The sequence below is a fragment of the Anolis sagrei genome, chromosome X (genome assembly GCF_037176765.1).
Source record: "Anolis sagrei isolate rAnoSag1 chromosome X, rAnoSag1.mat, whole genome shotgun sequence".
In the NCBI taxonomy this organism is placed as follows: Eukaryota; Metazoa; Chordata; class Lepidosauria; order Squamata; family Dactyloidae; genus Anolis; species Anolis sagrei.
The window spans coordinates 11,648,732-11,669,788 of record NC_090034.1 but is presented as its reverse complement, the minus strand read 5'-3'; the positions used below and the strand labels follow the sequence as shown (position 1 = coordinate 11,669,788).

The 21,057-nt window shown below is 45.6% G+C and overlaps 1 protein-coding gene across 4 annotated transcripts in view; it reads left to right on the top strand.

Moving 5' to 3' along the window:
• The window catches only part of LOC132782122 (phosphatidylethanolamine N-methyltransferase), a 94,802-nt gene that overhangs the window by 35,753 nt on the left and 37,992 nt on the right, over positions 1 to 21,057 (top strand). For all 4 annotated transcript variants that reach the window (XM_067473653.1, XM_067473654.1, XM_067473652.1 and 1 more), the window contains one exon: positions 10,591 to 10,706. In XM_067473653.1, coding sequence (XP_067329754.1) covers positions 10,591 to 10,706 — 116 coding nt within the window. The remainder of the gene's footprint in view (positions 1 to 10,590; positions 10,707 to 21,057) is intronic.

The following is a 21,057-nucleotide window of genomic DNA, read 5'->3' as shown; positions in this document are numbered from 1 at the left end:
CATACATATACAGGGTTAGTCAAAATGCATAGGCCAATAAGCCATTCAATTGAATGGCTTATTGGCCTATGCATTTTGACTAACCCTGTATATGTATTCATTTTTATTATGTGTATAGATTATTATTATTATGGAGAGGTGGAATTTTTTTTGTCATGTCAGGAGCGACTTGAGAAACTGCAAGTCACTTCTGTTGTGAGAGAATTGGCTGTCTGCAAGGACGACCGGATGATTTGATGTTTTATCATCCTTGCAGGAGGCTTCTCTCATGTCCCCGCATGAGGAGCTGGAGCTGATAGAGGGAGCTCATCTGCCTCTCCCCAGATTCGAACCCGCGACCTGTCGGTCTTCAGTCCTGCCGGCACAGGGGTTTAACCCACTGTGCCACCAGGGGCTCCACCGGAGAGGTGGAATGGCCATCTGTCAGGAGGGCTTAGATGGTGTCTTCCTGCCTGGCAGAAGAGGGTGGGACTGGATGGCCCTTGGAGTCTCTTCCAACTCTAGGATTCTAGTAGTAGAATTGGTATTAGCATTATTAAGCAGAGGCTGAATGTCCATCTGGCACGGCTTAAGGCATGGCTTTTAAAGTGGTACCAAACTGCATTAATTCCACAGTGTAGATGCACCCTTGGTCATAATTGGGAGGCGGGGGGAGTAGCCAAAGTCCCTCCATCCTCACCTTGGCCTTGTCCCTCTACAAATCGCAGTGTTGTAGAGATGCAACATAACCTTGTTATCCAATAATGCAATGTTTTCCTTCCAGCTTTGGAGACGAAAGTCTTTCTAGGAATCGTTGGGCCAAAGGCGGTAGAAGGGACTTTGTGCTCATGTTCCATTTAATGTGGTTCTGCAGATAATGCCAGGTCTGTGTTGCTTTGCCCCACCGCTTAAATAATACATTAGCCCTGTCTTCCCCAAGGCTTCCAATCCGAGCAGAGAGAAAGCGAAAAACAGAATCAATTGCCAACACAATGAGATTTCTGATCCTAAGTTGGGATAGCAAGCGGTCAGCGGCGCTCTCCAAAGGACTGGCAAATGCAACCCGAAAATGGTTTGAAGCTGTAAAACTTTTTGAAGTACAGGAGTACATAACACAGCCTCTGGAAAAGAGTCTACTTTTTACAAAGAATAACTCTGTGTCCACTTCTTGGCAACACAATTCAAGGAGATAAACAAAGTGGTATTATTATTATTATTAAGCAGTGGCTGAATGGCCATCTGTTGGGAGGGCTTGGGTGGTGTCTTCCTTCTTGGCAGAAAGGGGTTGGACTGGATGATCTTTGGGGGCCTCTTCCAACTCTAGAATCCTATGGTTCTTCTTCTTCTATTATTATTATTATTATTATTATTATTATTATTATTATTATTATTGTCGGAGGCTTTCATGGCCCGGAATCACTGGGTTGTTGTAGGTTTTTTCAGGCTATATGGCCATGGTCTAGAGGCATTCTCTCCTGACGTTTCGCCTGCATCTATGGCAAACATCCTCAGAGGTAGTGAGTGACCTCACTACCTCATTTGATCTACTCACTACCTCTGAGGATGCTTGCCATAGATGCAGGCAAAACATCAGGAGGGAATGCCTCTAGACCATGGCCATATAGCCCGAAAAAACCTACAACAACCCATTATTATTATTATTATTAAGCAGTGGCTGGATGACCATCAGTCAGGTTGGTTTGCATGGTGTCTTCCTTCCTGGCAGAAAGGGGTTGGACTGGATGATCTTTGGGGGCCTATGGTTCTTCTTCTTCTATTATTATTATTGTTGTTGTTGTTGTTGTTGTTGTCGAAGGCTTTCATGGCCGGAATCACTGGGTTGTTGTAGGTTTTTTCGGGCTATATGGCCATGGTCTAGAGGCATTCCCTCCTGACGTTTCGCCTGCATCTATGGCAAACATCCTCAGAGGTAGTGAGTGACCTCACTACCTCATTTGATCTACTCACTACCTCTGAGGATGCTTACTATAGATGCAGGCGAAACGTCAGGAGAGAATGCCTGTAGACCATGGCCATATAGCCCGAAAAAACGTACAACAACTTATTATTATTATTATTATTATTATTATTATTATTATTATGCCGTGGCTGGATGGCCATCTGTTAGAAAGGCTTGGATGGTGTCTTCCTTCCTAGCAGAAAGGGGTTGGATTGGATGATCTTTGAGGGTCTCTTCCAACTCTAGAATCCTATGGTTCTTCTTCTTCTTCTTCTATTATTATTATTATTATTATTATTATTATTATTATTATTATGCCGTGGCTGGATGACCATCTGTTAGAAAGGCTTGGATGATGTCTTCCTTCCTAGCAGAAAGGGGTTGGACTGGATGATCTTTGGGGGTCTCTACCAACTCTAGGATTCAATATGTACTAAATCCCAAAGCATACGGCTCTAGTCCATTTTTCTTGCCACATTCCACGGGTGGGTTTCCTTGAATAGAGAGGTATTGCTGGGGAATGTTTTGCAACCCAAGGACATGTGGCCTGTTTTGCTCTCAAAGGCACATGAGAGAGCCACATGTCTGATTGGCAAATGCCTTGGACTCCGGGAGGTACGGAGAATCAATTCCTTTTCGAGGTAGTCCTTGTGCAAAAAAAATCAATGTGCATCAGTCTGGTTGTGTGGGCCGGTAACGTGTCACCGAGCTATGTGAACACCAGTGGGGGGAAATGTACAGTGCCACATTTAGTAAAGGAAATTTTAAGTCCATTAAGTCCAGTCGTGTCCGACTCTGGGAGTTGGTGCACATGTCCATTGCTAAGCCTAAGAGCTGGCGTTGTCTGTAGACACATCCTAGGTTATGTGGCCAGCATGACTGCCTGGAATGCCATTACCTTCCCTATTGATCTACTTACATTCGCATGTTTTTGAACTGCTAGGTTGGCAGAAGCTGGGGCTGACAGCGGGAGCTCACGCCGCTCCCCGGATTCGAACCTGCGACCTTTCGGTCAGCAAGTTTAACAACTCTGTGGTTTAACCCACTGCGTCACCGGAGGGGGGGGGGGACACTTAGGTAAGTGGGTTAAACCACTGAGCTGCTGAAATTGGTGACTGAAAGGTCGCAGGTTCGAATCCGGGGAGCGGCGTGAGATCCCCGGATTCGAGCAGCTTTGCTATGGGATGGGTGGCTAGAAATCAGTCCATGCAAAAAAGGGATCCCAGAGAGTCCATGCATCCTCACCTTGGCCTTGTCCCTCTAGAAATCGCAGTGTTGTCGAGATGCAACATAACCTTGTTATCCAAGTCTTGGTAGACCATAAACTGAGTATGAGTCGAGAGTGTGATGCAGCAGCGGAAAAGGCCAATGTGATTATAGGCTAGACCAGTTAAAGTTGCTTCTGGATCGAGAGAATCAGCCGTCTACGAAGGCGTTGCCAGGGGACGCCCGGAGGTCTTGCAATCCTGCGAGGAGGCTTCTCTCATGTCCCCCATGTCATGTGCCTTTCACCTTAAGAACAGACAAGCATCCCGAGCTCTGAGGATTACCTGGGAAGGAATCCCACTGGAGCATTGCAGGACACCCAAATACCTGGGAGTCACTCTGGACCTTGCCCTGACCTACAACAAGCACTGTCTGAATATCAAACAAAAAGTGGGTGCTAGAAACAATATCATACAAAAGCTGACTGGCACAACCTGGGGATCACAACCAGACACAGTGAAGAGATCTGCCCTTGCGCTGTGCTACTCTGCTGCTGAGTACGCATGCCCAGTGTGGAACACATCTCACCACACTAAAACAGTAGATGTGGCTCTTAATGAGACATGCCGCATTATCACGGGGTGTCTGTGCCCTACACCACTGGAGAAATTACACTGCTTAGCCGGTATTGCACCACCTGACATCCACCGGGAAGTAGCAGCCAATAGTGAAAGGACCAAGGCAGAGACATCTCCAGCTCATCCCCTGTTTGGGTATCAGCTAGCACATAAATGACTTAAATCAAGACATAGTCTTCTTAGAACTACAGAGACACTCGCTGGAACACCTCAGCAAGCGAGAGTCCAAAAGTGGCAGGCTCAAACCCAGAACCTCAATCCGTGGGTGATACCAAATGAGAGACTCCTCCCTGGGCACACAGAAGACTGGGCGACATGGAAGGCGCTGAACAGACTGCGCTATGGCACCACGAGATGCAGAGCCAATCTTAAGAAATGGGGCCGCAAAGTGGAATCCACGACATGCGAGTGTGGAGAAGAGCAAACTACTGACCACCTGCTGCAATGCAACCTGATCCCTGCGACATGCATAATGGAGGACCTTCTTGCAGCAACACCAGAGGCACTCCAAGTGGACAGATACTGGTCAAAGGACATTTAATCAGCTACCAAGTTTGCAAAATTTGTGTGTTTTTTTATCTGTTTGTTTGTTTTGTTCTGTTAGAAATGTAATACAATGTTCTGGTTGCGGACGACACGATAAATAAATAAATAAGTCCATGCAAAAAGGGATCCCAGAGAGTCCATCCATCCTCACCTTGGCCTTGTCCCTCTACAAATCGCAGTGTTGTAGAGACACAACATAACCTTGTTATCCAAGTCTTGGTAGACCATAAACTGAGTATGAGTCGAGAGTGTGATGCAGCAGCAGAAAAGGCCAATGTGATTATAGACTATACCAGTTAAAGTCTAGTCTAGATGAAAGGAAATAATACAATCAACAAGTGACCACAGGGAGGAGGGAGCAAGCTTGATTTCTGCTTCCCTGGAGACTAGGACACGGAACAATGGCTTCAAACTACAAGAAAGGAGATTCCATCTGAACACGAGGAAGAACTTCCTGATTGTGAGAGCCGTTCAGCAGTGGAACTCTCTGCCCCAGAGTGTGGTGGAGGCTCCTTCTTTGGAAGCTTTTAAACAGAGGCTGGATGGCCATCTGTCAGGGGTGATTTGAATGCAATATTCCTGCTTCTTGGCAGAATGGGGTTGGACTGGATGGCCCATGAGGTCTCTTCCAACTCTTTGATTCTATGATTCTATGATTCACCTTGGCCTTGTCCCTCTACAAATCGCAGTGTTGTAGAGACACAACATAACCTTGTTATCCACGTCTTGGTAGACCATAAACTGAGTATGAGTCGGACTTGAGAGTGTGATGCAGCAGCAGAAAAGGCCAATGTGATTATAGACTATACCAGTTAAAGTCTAGTCTAGATGAAAGGAAATAATACAATCGACAAGTGACCTCTGGCTTGGAAACAGATCATGTGAAAAGGGATGTAGGAGTATTAGTAAACTGCAATCTGAACTGAGTCAAGAGTGTGATGCGGCAGCTTAAAAGGCCAATGCGATTCTAGATTCCATTAATGTGTTGATAGAGTGAAGTCCTAACCCCACTCTATTCTGTGATGGTCGGACCTTTGCTGCAGAGGGTCCCAAATGAGATGGGGCCATATAAGGACCTAGACAGGTGGCTTCGTATTTGGCACAGCGCCTTCTGTTTGCGGTAAGCCGGAGATAAAAATGGAACGGCGCAAAATAGAAGCAGGCGCCAGGTTTGTCGAAGTTAATGAAAATGCAGCAGGACAGACTTGGATGCAGGGGAAACCGTATCCCCGTCTCCCTGGAACAAACACTTAATATGAATGGAGCAAAGTAGGCATGAAGCGTGCCCTGTGGCCTTTGCAACTCATTAAATTGAAGAGGTTTTTGCAAAAAGGGGGAGGGAGGAGGAGGTGGGGAGCAAGGGCCGTGCATATCATCAATGGGTAAGCCGTTGCACGTTTCGGATGCATAACGCACATGCCGTTCGAAACCGCGAGCCCTTTTGGGGGTTTCATCGTCAACCTTGCCCTTGCAGAAAAGTCATAGTCATCAGGGTACACTTAGGTCAACAAACCGTGCATCTACACTGTAGAATTAATCCATTTTGGCACCACTTTTACTGAGGTGATCCCTCATAGCCCAAGGATGATGGTCCTCCAAGTCAGGTGTCTTGGCAGTGGGTCTATAGGTGGCTGTGGAACCCTATTCTTGATCCATATGTTCTCCTGCAGTGGAGACATCGGTTTCCAGGTAGAAGGCGGTCCCAAACAGTTTTTCCCTTTCACCTTCCATTCGTGCCGCTTCAAATTCCGCAGCACTGCTGGTCACAGCTGACCTCCAGTAAGAGCATTAAAGGGCCAAGGTTTCCCAGTTCTCGGTGTCGATGCCACAGTTTTTGTTGGCTTTAAAACCATCTTTAAATTTCTTTTCCTGTCCACCAATGTTACACTTCCCGTCCTTGAGTTGGAAGTAGAGTAACTACTTTGGGAGACGGTGATTGGGCATTCGGACAACGTGGCCAGTAGAGTTGATGGTGTAGGAGCATCACTTGAATGCTGGTGGTCTTTGCTTCTTCCAGCACGCTGACATTTGTCCACCTGTCTTCCCAAAAGATTTGCAGGATTAGCTACCATGGCTCAAGGCTGTGGAGTCCTGGGATTTGTAGTTTACTAAAAGCACTCTCTGGCGGTATCTACAGTATAGAATGAATGCAGTTTGGCACCACTTTGCTTGCCATGGCTCAAGGAATCATGGGAGTTGTAGCTTTACAAAGCATTTTGTCTTCTCAGCCGAAGGGAGCCGGTGCCTCACCAAACTACAACTCCCAGGATTGCATAGCATTGAGCCAGAGCAATCTAAAGTGTTATCAGACTACATAAAATCATAGCGTTGGAAAAGACCTCATGGGGCCATCCAGTCCAACCCCATTTTGCCAAGAAGCAGGAAAATCACATTCAAAGCACCCCCAACAGATGGCCATTCAGCCTCTGTTCAAAAGCCTCCAAAGAAGGAGCCACCACCACACTCCGGGGCAGAGAGTTCCACTGCTGAACGGCTCTCACAGTCAGAAACTTCTTCCTGATGTTCAGATGGAATATCCTTTCTTATAGTTTGAAGCCATTGTTCCGCATCCAAGTCTCCAGGGAAGCAGAAAACAAGCTCGCTCCCTCCTCCCTATGGCTTCCTCTCACATATCTATACATGGCTATCATGTCTCCTCTCAGCCTTCTCTTCTTCAGGCTTAACATGCCCAGCTCTTTAAGCTGCTCCTCATAGGGCTTGTTCTCCAGACCCTTGATCATTTGAGTCGCCCTCCTCTGGACACATTCCAGCTTGTCAATATCTCTCTTCAGTTAAGGTACCCAGAATTGGACACGTTTCGCCTGTATTTAGGGCAGGCATCCTCAGAGGTTGTGAGGTCTGTTGGAACCTCATGACCTCTGAGGACGCCTGCCATAGATGCAGGCGAAAGGTCAGGAGAGAATGCTTCTGGAACATGGCCATGCAGCAACTCAGTGATTCCGGCCATGAAAGCCTTTGACAATATATTCATATTATATTAATGACACTCCTTGCACTTATATGGCTCAAAGCTATAGAACCCTGGAAGTTGTAGTTTGACAAGGCCTGGTTCCAGCTTGTCAATATCTCTCTTCAGTTGTGGTGCCCAGAATTGGACACGTTTCGCCTGCATTTAGGGCAGGCATCCTCAGAGCTTGTGACGTCTGTTGGAACCTCATGACCTCTGAGGATGGCTGCCATAGATACAGGCGAAAGGTCAGGAGGGAATGCTTCTGGAACATGGCCATAAAGCAACTCAGCAATTCCGGCCATGAAAGCCTTCGACAATATATTAACGTAGTGCTGTGATACTCCTTGCACTTATATGGCTCAAGGTTATGGAACCCTCGAAGTTGTAGTTCGACAAGGCCTGGCGCCTTCTCTGACAATGCAAGAGTGCAAACTACAACTCCCAGGATCTAATACCCTTGAGCCACGGTGATGAAAGTGGTGTGAAACTGCATTGTCGCTGCACCCTTGAAGACACAATACCAGGATCTATTCAGATTAGTTGGGGGAAAAACTGCGTGTGATCAGCATGCAAGTGGCATCCATTGCTCTGTGCGAAAGGCATCAATAACAGCTTGTTGATTGCCTGCCTTCCCGTTCGCTCCATGACTCAGGTTCGAATCCTGGCGTCATTCAATAAAGTATCTGCGACTCATGCCTTCACCCCCAGACCCTTTTTTTTTTTTGTCGCAGCTCCCATTATAGCAGCCGGCTGACGCATTTGCCGCCGAAGGTTGTTTTTAGCGTTTGCCTTCCTCCCAAATTGAATTTACTATACTGCAAGCTATTTATATCAAAGAAGAAATAGTCAGGGAGAGGCGTCGGTGGGTTGGCAAAAAGCACACACGGGCGAAACGCGTTCTGGGTTGTGTTATCCGTGGAGTACGATCCATCTCTATTTATTGCCGCTCCGTTGTGCCTTTCTTTGACGTTGTGTTGAAATGGCAATTTTCGGATGCCCTGTATCAAACACGAGAGTGATTTCACGCGCTCTGGAAATGATGCTTCGTCTTATAGGTTGTCTCTTTTTATGATTTTTATATAGCCGTCGGGGGAGAAGGCGGCCACAAAAGCATTGATTGTAATCCTACGTCTCAGGATGGATATAAGAAATATGTTTTATTATTTTGAATTATGCCAGGTGAAAGCTTTTAGAAAAGATGTATATGCGAAAGTTGTATTACAGCACAAGCTGAATCTGGGCAACAGTGTGACGCAGCAGCTAACATGGCCAATACAATTCCAGGCTGCATCAATAGAAGGATAGTGACCAAAACTGGCATGGGCAAACTTGGGCCCTCCAAGTGTTTTGGACTTCAACTCCCACAATTCCTAACAGCCTACTTATAGAATCATAGAATCAAAGAGTTGGAAGAGACCTCCTGGGCCATCCAGTCCAACCCCCTGCCAAGAAGCAGGAATATTGCATTCAAAGCACCCCTGACAGATGGCCATCCAGCCTCTGTTTGAAAGCCTCCAAAGAAGGAGCCTCCACCACACTCCGGGGCAGAGAGTTCCACTGCTGAACGGCTCTCACAGTCAGGAAGTTCTTCCTCCTGTTCAGATGAAATCTCCTCTCTTGTAGTTTGAAGCCATTGTTTCATTGCATCCTAGTCCCCATGGAAGCAGAAAACAAGCTTGCTCCCTCCTCCCTGTGGCTTCCTCTCACATATTTATACAAGGCTATCATATCCCCTCTCAGCCTTCTCTTCTTCAGGCTAAACATGCCCAGCTCCTTAAGCCGCTCCTCATAGGGCTTGTTCTCCAGACCTTTTATCATTTTAGTCGCTCTCCTCTGGACACATTCCAGCTTGTCAATATCTCTCTTGAATTGTGGTGCCCAGAATTGGACACAATATTCCAGATGTGGTCTAACCAAAACAGAATAGAGGGGTAGCATTACTTCCCTAGATGTAGACACTAGGCTCCTATTGATGCAGGCCAAAATCCCACTGGCTTTTCTTGCCACCACATCACATTGTTGGCTCATGTTTAACTTGTTGTCCACGAGGACTCCAAGATCTTTTTCACACGTACTGGCTGTTAGGAATTGTGGGAGTTGAAGTCCAAAACACCCGGAGGGCCCAAGTTTGCCCATGTCTTCTCTATATGAAATGTACAAGTTTGATCTAGTTTTTAAGCAGAGATGGGTGGCCATCTGTCAGGAGGGCTTCAATTATGTCTCCCTAAATCAAGGAAGGGGGTAGCCTAGATTATCTTTGGGAATCCCTTCAAACTCTATAATCCTATGTCTGATGGGGAGTAAGGAACCATCACCCAGCCTGGCACACACCATTCCTGGAAGAAAGGGGTTGGATTGGATGACCTTTGGTGGTCTCTTCCAACTCTAGGATTCTATAATTCTATTATTATTATTATTATTATTATTATTATTATTATTATTATTATTATTATTATTATGTTGCTGTGAGTTTTCCGAGCTGCATGGCCATATTTCCAGAAGTATTCTCTCCTGTCGTTTTGTCCAGGAAGCAGGCAGGCTTTGAAGCTGCAAGGCCATTCAATGCCAAACAAGGTGGCCAATTGCAACATTGGAGGTTGTTGTAGGTTTTTCCAGGCTATATGGCCATGTTCTAGAGGACCACTCTCACAACCAACATGTCAGACTACACAGAGAAGCCATTGAAATACACAAGCATGTGGACAATTTCAACAGAAAGGAGGAAACCATGAAAATGAACAAAATCTGGCTACCAATATTTAAAAAAACCTCTAAAATTACAACAGCAAAACAACAGAGAGGAAACAATCAGGCACATCTAATCACCTCTCAACAAAAGATTCCCCCAGGCACTGCCAAGCCATCAAATGCTAGAGTCCTTTGCCCCACCCTGGTCATTCCACAGATGTATAAACCCATTTTCCTACTTCCAACAGACCTCACTACCTCTGAGGATGCTTGCCATAGATGTAGGTGAAACGTCAGGAGAAAATACCTCTAGAACATGGCCATATAGCCCGGAAAAACCTACAACAACCCAGTGATTCTGGCCATGACATTATTCTCTCTTTCTCCCACCTTGGACATTATTCCACAGATATATAAACCCCATTTGCCTAGTTTCCAACACAACCTCTGAGGATGCCAGCCGTAGATGTGGGCGAAACGTCAGGAGAGAATGCTTCTGGAACATGGCCATTTAGCCTGGAAAACTCACAACAATCCTGTGACTCCGGCCATGAATGCCTTATTATTATTATTATTATATCCCTTTTTGTTGCCCTTTTTAGATGGCCAGATGGGAGCACAGGACTCGGTCGCTCACTCGCCTCTTCCGGTCTCCTTATGTGGCTTGCTACTGTTTGGGAGCCACCATCTTACTCCTCAATTTCCTACGGAGTCACTGGTAAGTTTTGAGGGTGTTGGTGGGTGCATCTACACTGTCACATTAATGCATTTGCACCACTTTAACTTCAGCAGCTCAATGCTGTGCAATCACAAGAGGAGCAATTTTAAATTTAGCTGCGCCCGTACCTTGAGAAGCCAGATCTGGCCACGGTGGTCCACGCTCTTGTCACATCCCGGTTGGATTACTGCAACGCACTCTACGTGGGGTTGCCTTTGAAGACTGCTCGGAAACTACAATTAGTCCAGCGAGAAGCAGCCAGATTGCTCACCGGGGCGACGTATAGGGAGCACACCACCCCCCTATTGCGTCAGCTCCACTGGCTGCCGATCCAATTCCGAGCACAATTCAAAGTGCTGGTTTTGACCTACAAAACCCTATACGGTTCCGGCCCGGTGTATTTGTCCGAACGGATCTCCCTCTACATCCCACCTCGAAGCCTAAGATCTTCTGGGGAGGCCCTGCTCTCGACCCCGCCACTCTCACAAGTGAGGCTGGCGGGGACGAGGAGCAGGGCCTTCTCAGTGGTGGCCCCCCACCTGTGGAACTCACTCCCCGGGGAGGTCAGATCGGCATCCTCCCTCATGGTGTTTAGGAAAAGACTGAAGACCTGGATCTGGGATCAAGCCTTTGGTCATTCTGAAGGTTAACTGAAGGATCTGATGATAGACAAGAACAATTGGAATGGAATGGACATATGGACTCTGAACCCGAGCATGAGATTGTTTATGTTTTTATTATGTTTTTATTATGTTGCTATTATGTACTGATGTTTTAATTAATTGTTGTGATGATTGTATTTGTATTGCTGTAAATTGTTTTGGGCATCTAATTGTGCCCCCACTGTAAGCCGCCCTGAGTCCCCCCCGGGGTGAGAAGGGCGGGGTATAAGTAAATGAAATAAATAAATAAAAATAAATAAATAAGGTCTTGAGCCTACTCTGCTCAAGAGTGCTTGTACCTTGTCAAACTACGGTACCCAAGGTTCTGTCACATTGAGACATAATAATTAAAGTGGAGTCAAATTGCATCAATTTGACAGAGTAGACATGCCCTTAAGATAGTGGTTCTCAACCTTCTTAAAGCTGCAAGACCCTTAGTACAGTTCCTCATGTTGTGGTGACACCCAACCATAACATTATTTTCGTTGCTACTTCATTTTGCTACCATTATAAATCGTAATGTGAATCCTCTGATATGCGGGATGTATTTTCATTCACTGGAACAAATTTGACACAAATACCCAATACACCCAAATTTGAATACTGGTGGGGTTGAGTATGTCATTTGCTGGGATTTATAGTTCATCTACAATCAAAGAACATTCCGAACTCCACCAACGATGGGACACAGAACTCCCATGACCAACAGAAAATACCGGAAGGGTTTGGTAGGCATTGGCCTTGAGACTGGGAGTTGTAGTTCACCTACATCCAGAGAGCACTGTGGACTCAAACAATGATGGAATTGAACCAAACTTGGCACACAGAACTCCCACGACCAACAGAAAATACTTGGAAGGGTTTGGTGGGCATTGGCCTTGATACTGGGAGGTGTAGTTCACCTACCTCCAGAGAGAACTGTGGACTCAAACAATGATGGATCAGGACCAAACCTGGCATGAATCCACAATGCACCCAAATGTGAATACTGGTGGAGTTTGGAGAAAACAGACTTTGATATTTGGGAATTGTAGTTGCTGGGATTTATAGTTCACCTTCAATCAAAAAGCATCATGAACACCAATGATGGAATTGAACCAAACTTGGCACACACAACTCAGAACTCCCACGACCAGTATTGGAAGGGTTTGGTGGGCATTGGCCTTGAGATTGGGAGTTGTAGTTCACCTACATCCAGAGAGCACTGTGGACTCAAACAATGATGGATCTGGACAAAACTTGGCACGAATACTCAATATGCCTAAATGTGAATATTGGTGGAGTTTGGGGAAAAGAGACCTTGACATTTGGGAATACTGATTGAGTTTTGGGAAATAGACCTTGTTATTTGGGAATTGTAGTTGCTGGGATTTATAGTTCACCTTCAATCAGAGTGCATTCTGAACTCCACCAACGATGGAATTGAACCAAACTTGGCACACAGAATTCCCATGACCAACATTGGAAGGATTTGGTGGGCATTGGCCTTGAGATTGGGAGTTGTAGTTCACTTACATCCAGAGAGCACTGTGGACTCAAACAATGATGGATCTGGACAAAACTTGGCACGAATCCTCAATATGCCCAAATATGAATATTGGTGGAGTTTGGGGAAAATAGACCTTGACATTTGGGAATACTGATTGAGTTTTGGGAAATAGACCTTGACATTTGGGAATTGTAGTTGCTGGGATTTATAGTTCAGCTTCAATCAGAGTGCATTCTGAACTCCACCAACGATGGAATTGAACCAAACTTGGCATACAGAACTCCCATGACCAACAGAAAATACTGGAAGGGTTTGGTGGGTATTGGCCTTGAGACTGGGAGTTGTAGTTCACCTACATCCAGAGAGCACTGTGGTCTCAAACAATGATGGATCTGAACCACACTTGGCATGAATACTTAATATGCCCAAATGTGAACACTGCTGGAGTTTGAGGATAATAGGCCTTGACATTTGGGACTTGAAGTTGCTGGGATTTATAGTTCACCTACACTCAAAGAGCCCCTTAAAACCCACAAATGATAGAATTGGGCCAAACCTCCCACACAGAACCCGCATGACCAACAGAAAGTACTGTTTTCTAATGGTCTTTGGTGATTCCTCTGACACCTTGCAACCCCCCCCCCCCCCCCCCAAGGGTCCCAACCCCCAGATTGAGAAATTCTGCCTTAAGAGCTGAGGAGAGCAAAGAGCTCCCCAAATGCCTTGCAGAGGCCCCTGCAAGCTCACCTTCCCTGTCTTGGATTACCTTCGCTGCGCCGGGAACATCTAAGGACACATTACCATAATGTACAGCACATCACTCCCAAGGGATTACTAGCGCATCGAGGAGGAGGAGGAGGGAAGCGAAACCTTTATGTCATATCAAAGATAAGAGAGTCAAAGCAACCTGCCTGCAAGAAAAACACAACAGAGGTAATCCTGGAGGAAAAAGGAAAAACAGAACGCCGAGACCCCTTTCATCCGTAAAAGCATGAAGAACTACCTCACAAGGATGTCGCTCTCTAATGGAGCGATGATGAAGTCGTCTTGCTGTCCATCAGAGGCTTCATAAAAGTTTCTAAGGTTTATTTATTTACTTATTTACAGTATTTATAGTCTGCCTTTCTCATCCCGAAGAGGACTCAGGGCGGATCACGGAACACATATACGGCAAACATTCAATGCTGTTATACACTGACAAGGTTCAGAAGGTTCTTTGATTGCAGGTGCACTATAAATCCCAGCAACTACAACTCTCAAATGCCAAGGTCCATTTTCCCCAACTCCACCAGTGGTCACATTTGGGCATATTGAGTATTTGTGCCAAGTTTGGTCAAGATCCATCACTGTTTGAGTCCACAGTGCTCTCTGGATGTAGGTGAACGACAACTCCCAAACTCAAGGTCAATGCCCACCAAACCCTTCCACTTTTTTCTGTTGGTCATGGGAGTTCTGCGTGCCAAGATTAGTTCAATTCCATCGTTGGTGGAGTTCAGAATGCTTTTTGATTGTAGGTGCACTATAAATCCCAGCAACTACATCTCCCAAATGTCAAGGTCTATTTTCCCCAAACTTCATCAGTGTTCACATTTGGGCATATTGAGTATTTGTGTCTAGTTTTGTCCAGATCCATCATTGTTTGAGTGCACAATCCTTTCTGGATGTAGGTGAACTACAACTCCCAAACTCCAGGTCAATGCCCACCAAACCCTTCCACTTTTTTCTGTTGGTCATGGGAGTTCTGCATGCCAAGATTAGTTCAATTCAATCGTTGGTGGAGTTCAGAATGCTTTTTGATTGTAGGTGCACTATAAATCCCAGCAACTACATCTCCCAAATGTCAAGGTCTATTTTCCCCAAACTTCATCAGTGTTCACATTTGGGCATATTGAGTATTCGTGCCTAGTTTTGTCCAGATCCATCATTGTTTGAGTGCACGATCCTTTCTGGATGTAGGTGAACTACAACTCCCAAACTCAAGGTCAATGCTCACCAAACCCTTCCTGTATTTTCTGTTGGTCATGGGAATTCTGTGTGCCATGTTTGGCCCAATTCTATCATTGGTGGGGTTCAGAATGCTTTTTGATTGTAGGTGAACTACAAATCCCAGCAACTGCAACTCAGAAATGTCAAGGTCTACTTTCCCCAAACTCTACCAGTGCTCACATTTTGGCATATTGAGTATTCATGCCAAGGTAGGTCCAGATCCATCATTGTTTGAGTCCACAGTGCTCTCTGGATGTCGGTGAACTGCAACTCCCAATCTCAAGGCCAATGCCCACCAAACCCTTCCAGTATTTTCTCTTGGTCATGGGAGTTCTGCGTGCCAAGTTTGGGTCAATTCCATCGTAGATGGAGTTCAGAATGCTTTTTGATTGTAGGTTAACTATACATCCCACCAACTACAACTCCCAGTGAGAAAATCAATCCCCATCAACCTCACCAGTATTCAGATTTGGACATATTGGGTATTTGTGCCAAATTTGGTCCAGTGAATGAAAATACTTCCTGCATATCAGATATTTACATTATGATAATGTGATGGTTGGGTGTCACCACAACATGAGGAACCATATTAAGGGGTCGCGGCATTAGGAAGGTTCAGAACCACTACTCTAATACGTCCCAAGGTGAAACTCTCTCTTTCTCAAAGTGGATCTGGGTTCAAAGCCTAATTGCCCTGATTCCTGGATTACGGGAGCCTTGAGTCAGTTTTCCTCCGAAACAACAGGAGCGACTACACCCACCGCTGCTTCCTTTTTGTTATTATGGCGACGATTATTCAAAGTGCTCGTGGTGCGTTTTTCCTGGAACCTGTGTAGTAAAAGGTTGCAAATGGGTCGGAATTGATTCCCAAAGTAATTGCCAGCTCAGCCTTTGCTTGACTTATGTAATAGCGAGATAAGTGTGTTTGAGTTTTCACTGCCTTTGGCAAGCTCTGGTTTCTCCATCTCTAGCCTGTTTCCGGACTGCAACCGGGGGGGGGGGGGGGGGGAATACATAGGGCCAGAATAGTAGCCCGCTGTCCATCTACAAGTCCCAGATTCCCATTGCATGGAGCCAAGGCAGTTAAAGTGACATGATGGCAACAGTCTTGGACAGCAATGGCTCCCAAAGTAACCCATTTAAGGTGGAATCCGGTGTCAAACAGGGATGTGTTATTGCCCCAACTTTATTCTCCATCTTCATCGCTATGATACTTCACCTTGTTGATGGGAAGCTTCCCACCGGAGTGGAAATCATCTATCAGACAGATGGCAAGCTATTCAACCTCAGCAGACTGAAAGCCAAAACCAAGGTTACAACAACATCTGTTATAGAACTCCAGTATGCTGATGACAACATCATCTGTGCGCATTCAGAAGAAGAACTACAAGCCACTCTAAACACCTTTGCAGAAGCATACGAGAAGCTCGGCCTGTCATTGAACATTGAAAAAAACAAGGTGCTGTTCCAGCAGACACCAGCCAACCCCTCTCCAATGCCAGTGATACAGCCTAATGGTGTAACAATAGAAAATGTTGATCATTTCCGCTACTTTGGCAGCCACCCCTCCACCAAAGTCAACATCGACACCAAAATACAACACCGCCTGAGCTCTGCGTGTGCAGCATTTTTCCGAATGAAGCAGAGAGTGCTTGAGGACCGGGACATCCATAGGGATACCAAGGTGCTTGTTTATAGAGCTATTGTCCTCCCAACCCTGCTCTATGCCTGTGAGACGTGGACTGTCTACAGACGTCACATGCAACTCCTGGAATGATTCCATCAGCGCTGCCTCCGGAAAATCCTGCAAATCTCTTGGGAAGACAGGCAGACAAACGTCAGCGTGCTGGAAGAAGCAAAGACCACCATCATTGAAGCGATGGTCCTCCGTCATTAACTCCGCTGGACCAGCCACGTTGTCCGGATGCCTGACCACCGTCTCCCAAAGCAGTTGCTCTACTCCGAACTCAAGAACGGAAAACAGAATGTTGGTGGACAGGAAAAGAGATTTAAAGATAGGCTCAAAGCCAACCGTAAAAACTCTGGCATAGACACCGAGAACTGGGAAGCCCTGGCCCTTGACCGCTCCAGCTGGAGGTCAGCTGTGACCAGCAATGTTGCAGAATTTGAAGAGGCACGAATGGAGGGCGAAAGGGAGAAGCGTGCCAAGAGGAAGGCGCGTCAAGCCAATCCTGACCGAGACCACCTTCCACCTGGAAACCAGTGCCCTCACTGCGGAAAAAGATGCAGATCAAGAATAGAGTTCCACAGCCACATGCAGACCCACAAAAATATTGGAAGACAATCCTCCTCAGAAAACGAGGGATCGCCTAAGTAAGTGGTGCTAAACTGCAGTGTAGATGCACCCCTAGAGATCCAGCATTGATGTTGTGAGCAAGCCTTATGCTATCATCCGTAGCTGACTCCTTTGTATGCTTCGGAGAGGGTCAATGACACATCTTTGGGTGCCCTTTTGCACAAACGAAAGGAGCAGCCCAAAGGGAAAGGTGGGAGTCTTGAATGGCTCATCGTTGGAAGGTCGGGTTACGTCAGAGCAGCCCAGCCTGGCTTTTCTCTCCCTTCGCCTGTCTCTTTCCCCTTTTTAATTTTTTTCTGACTCACCAAATGCTTTCCCAACTGAAATACAGCCACTCTTCGTCCTCCTCATCACTCCAACCAGAGAAAAGGCCGGCTGCGCATTTAGTTCTATAGCTAATTTACGTCATTGGCAGCTCTTTCCAAACTCTAGCTTGAGTGACGGGGGAAAGGACAACCTTGTCTGTCTTTTGATGCTTTCTGCTTTGTTCAGGAGGGATCTCTGGAGTATTGTGGTGCCTGAAAGCAATGGATAAGAGTAGTGTTTTTAATACATAGGTCTGGAAGGAGACTCCGACCATTGTCTGATCAGGCACATCAAATCACTCCCAACAAAAGATTCCCCCCAGGCACTTTCAAACCATTAAATGCTAATCAAGGTGGTCCGTTGAAACATTCACACCTAGCTGCAGCAGACAAAAGTCCTTTGTCTCACCCATGTCATTCCACAGATATATAAACCCATTTTCCTACTTCCAACAGACCTCACTACCTCTGAGGATGCTTGCCATAGATGCAGGTGAAACGTCAGGAGAAAAATGCCTCTAGAACATGGCCATATAGCCCGGAAAAACCTACAACAACCCATTGTCTTATAGTTGCACAAGGCAAAGAGAGGCCAAGTTGGCTGTGCCAAGGAAGCATAATGGAAACAGCACCCCAGATTGCAGAATTGTGCAATTTTGTCTTTCCTTTGATGTATTCTGGCTTGTTTGGTAGTATCTCCAAGTTGTTTTGGTGGATATGGTTGCATTTTCATCAATAGGTCTAAGCAAAGTGTGGAAGGAGACTCAGGTCATGATCCGACCAAGCAAAATCCTAAAGAGAATACCTGTTTAGAAATCTATAGATCCTCCAACATAATTTAGAGAGGATGCTTCCCTAGGAATCTTTCGGTCTTCCAATGCAACTCTAGAGAAGACATCTCTTTAGGAATGTCTAGGTGCTTCAGTGCAATACTACCAAGTCTCTAGGTCCTCCAGTGCAATTTTAGAGAAGGCACATCTTTAGGATTCTCTAGGTCCTCCAGTGCAATACTACCAAGTCTAGATACTCCAGTGCAACTCTAGAGAAGACATCTCTTTAGGAATCTCTAGGTCCTCCAGTGCAATACTACCAAGTCTAGATTCTCCAGTGCAACTCTAGAGAAGATATCTCTTTAGGAATCTCTAGGTCCTCCAGTGCAATACTACCAAGTCTCTAGGTCCTCCAGTGCAACTCTAGAGAAGACATCTCTTTAGGAATCTCTAGGTCCTTCAGTGCAATACTACCAAGTCTCTAGGACCTAAAGGACATATCTTCTCTAGAGCTGCATTGGAGGACCTAAAGTCTAGGTCCTTCAATGCAACTCTAGAGAAGATATCTCTTTAGGAATTTCTAGGTCTTCCAGTGCAATACTATGAAGTCTCTAGGTCCTCCAATGCAAACCTAGAGAAGATATCTCTTTAGTACTCTCTAGGTCCTCCAGTACAATGCTACCAAATCTCTAGGTCTCCAATGCAACTATAGAAAAGATATCTCTTTAGGAATCTCTAGGTCCTCCAGTGCAATACTACCAAGTCTCTAGGTCCTCCAGTGCAATTCTAGAGAAGGCACGTCTTTAGGACTATCTAGGTCCTCCTGTGCAATACTACGAAGTTATAGGTCCTCCAATACAAATCTAGAGAAGATATCACTTTAGAAATCTCTAGGTCCTTCAGTGCAATACTACCAAGTCTCTGTCTCCTCCAGTGCAACTCTAGAGAAGATATCTCTTTAGGAATCTCTAGGTCCTCCAGTGCAATACTACCAAGACTCTAGGTCCTCTAGTACAGTTCTAGAGAAGGCACGTCTTTAGGAATATCTAGGTCCTCCTGTGCAATACTACCAAGTTATAGGTCCTCCAATGCAACTCTAGAGAAGATATCTCTTTAGAAATCTCTAGGTCCTTCAGTGCAATACTACCAAGTCTCTAGGTCCTCCATTGCAACTCTAGAGAAAATATCTCTTTAGGAATCTCTAGGTCCTCCAGTGCAATACTACCAAGTCTCTACATCCTCCAAATCAACTAGAGAAGTCATGTCTTCAGGAATCTCTAGATTCTCCAATGCAATGCAACTCTAGGGAGGATACCTCTCCAAGGAACTGTAGGTTATCTAATGCAAATGTAGAGAGGATGCCTCTCTAGAACTCTTTAGATCCTGCAGTGCAACTCTAGAGAGGATATCTCTCCAGGGAACCTGAGGTCTTTCAATGCAACTCTACAGAGGATATCTTTCTAGAAATCTTTAGGTTTTCCAATGCAACTAGAGAGGATGCCTCCCTAGGAGTCTCTAGGTCTTCCAACATACCATCTCTAGAGTTGCATTGGAAGACCCAGAGAGTCTTAAGGATTTATCCCTTCTAGAGATGGTACCTCTCCAGGAGACTGGGTCTTTCAATGCAACTCTAAAGAGGATATCTTTCTAGAAATCTTTAAGTCCTCTAATGCAACTCTAGAGAGTCTCGAGGTCCTGCAATGTAACTTTAGAGAGGACGCCTATCCAGAAATCTCTAGGTCCTCCAAGACAACTAGGGATACATCTGTAAGACTATTTAGGTCTTCCCATGCAACTCTAGAGATGAGACCTCTCCAGGAAACTTGAGGTCCTCCAACACAGCTCTAGAAGGGATTCATCTTTAAGACTCTCTAGGTCTTCCAGCGCAACTCTAGAGAGGATACCTCTCCAGAAACTCTAGATCTTTCAATGCAACTCTAGAGAGGATATCTTTCCAGAAATCTTTAAATCCTCCAGTGCAATTGTAGAGAGTCTCTAGGTCCTGCATTATAACTCTAGAAAGGATGCCAATCGAGAAATCTCTATGTCCTTCAGCATAACTCTAGAAAAGATATATCTTTAAGACTCTCTAGGTCTTCCAATGCAACTCTAGAGAGGATACCTCTCCAGAAACTCAAGGTCCTCCCAACACAACTCTAGAAGGGATACATCTTTCAGGCTCTCTAGGTCTTCCAGTGCAGCTCTAGAGATGATAACCCAGGAAACCCTAGATCTTTCAATGCAGAGAGTCTCTAGGTCCTGCATTATAACTCTAGAAAGGATGCCAATCCAGAAATCTCTAGGTCCTTCAGCATAACTCTAGAAAGGATACATCTTTAAGACTCACTAGGTCTTCCAATGCAACTCTAGAGAGGATACTTCTCCAGGAAACTCTGAGTCCTCCTGCTCTACTCTGGGAGCAAAACTCAAGTAATATAACAGCATTTGGTTGTAACCACAGTCAAGCAGAACGAATCGGGTCAAAAGGAGGATCCGGAGCCAAGAAAAAAAGAGGCTACTTGAGATAACACTTACATACTGACCCAAATAACAGGCATAACATGCCAAATAGACCTGGGAGGAGGCAAAGAAGGTTATTATCAGTTGGAAGATGCTGCGAAGGGAAAGAACAGCATGGCAAGGGGGCCTGGCAGGAGAGAGATTAGTTTTGCAAAATGGAGCAATCTGTTTCAGGCTTATAAAAGGGTTGGCAGGATGCCTCTCAGCAGAGAATGGTCAAGGGAAAATCAACATCTCTTCTCCAAATCCCAGGCTGGGGACCTTCCAGTCCTTTTTCTTGGTCCAATTTATGGCCAGGAGAG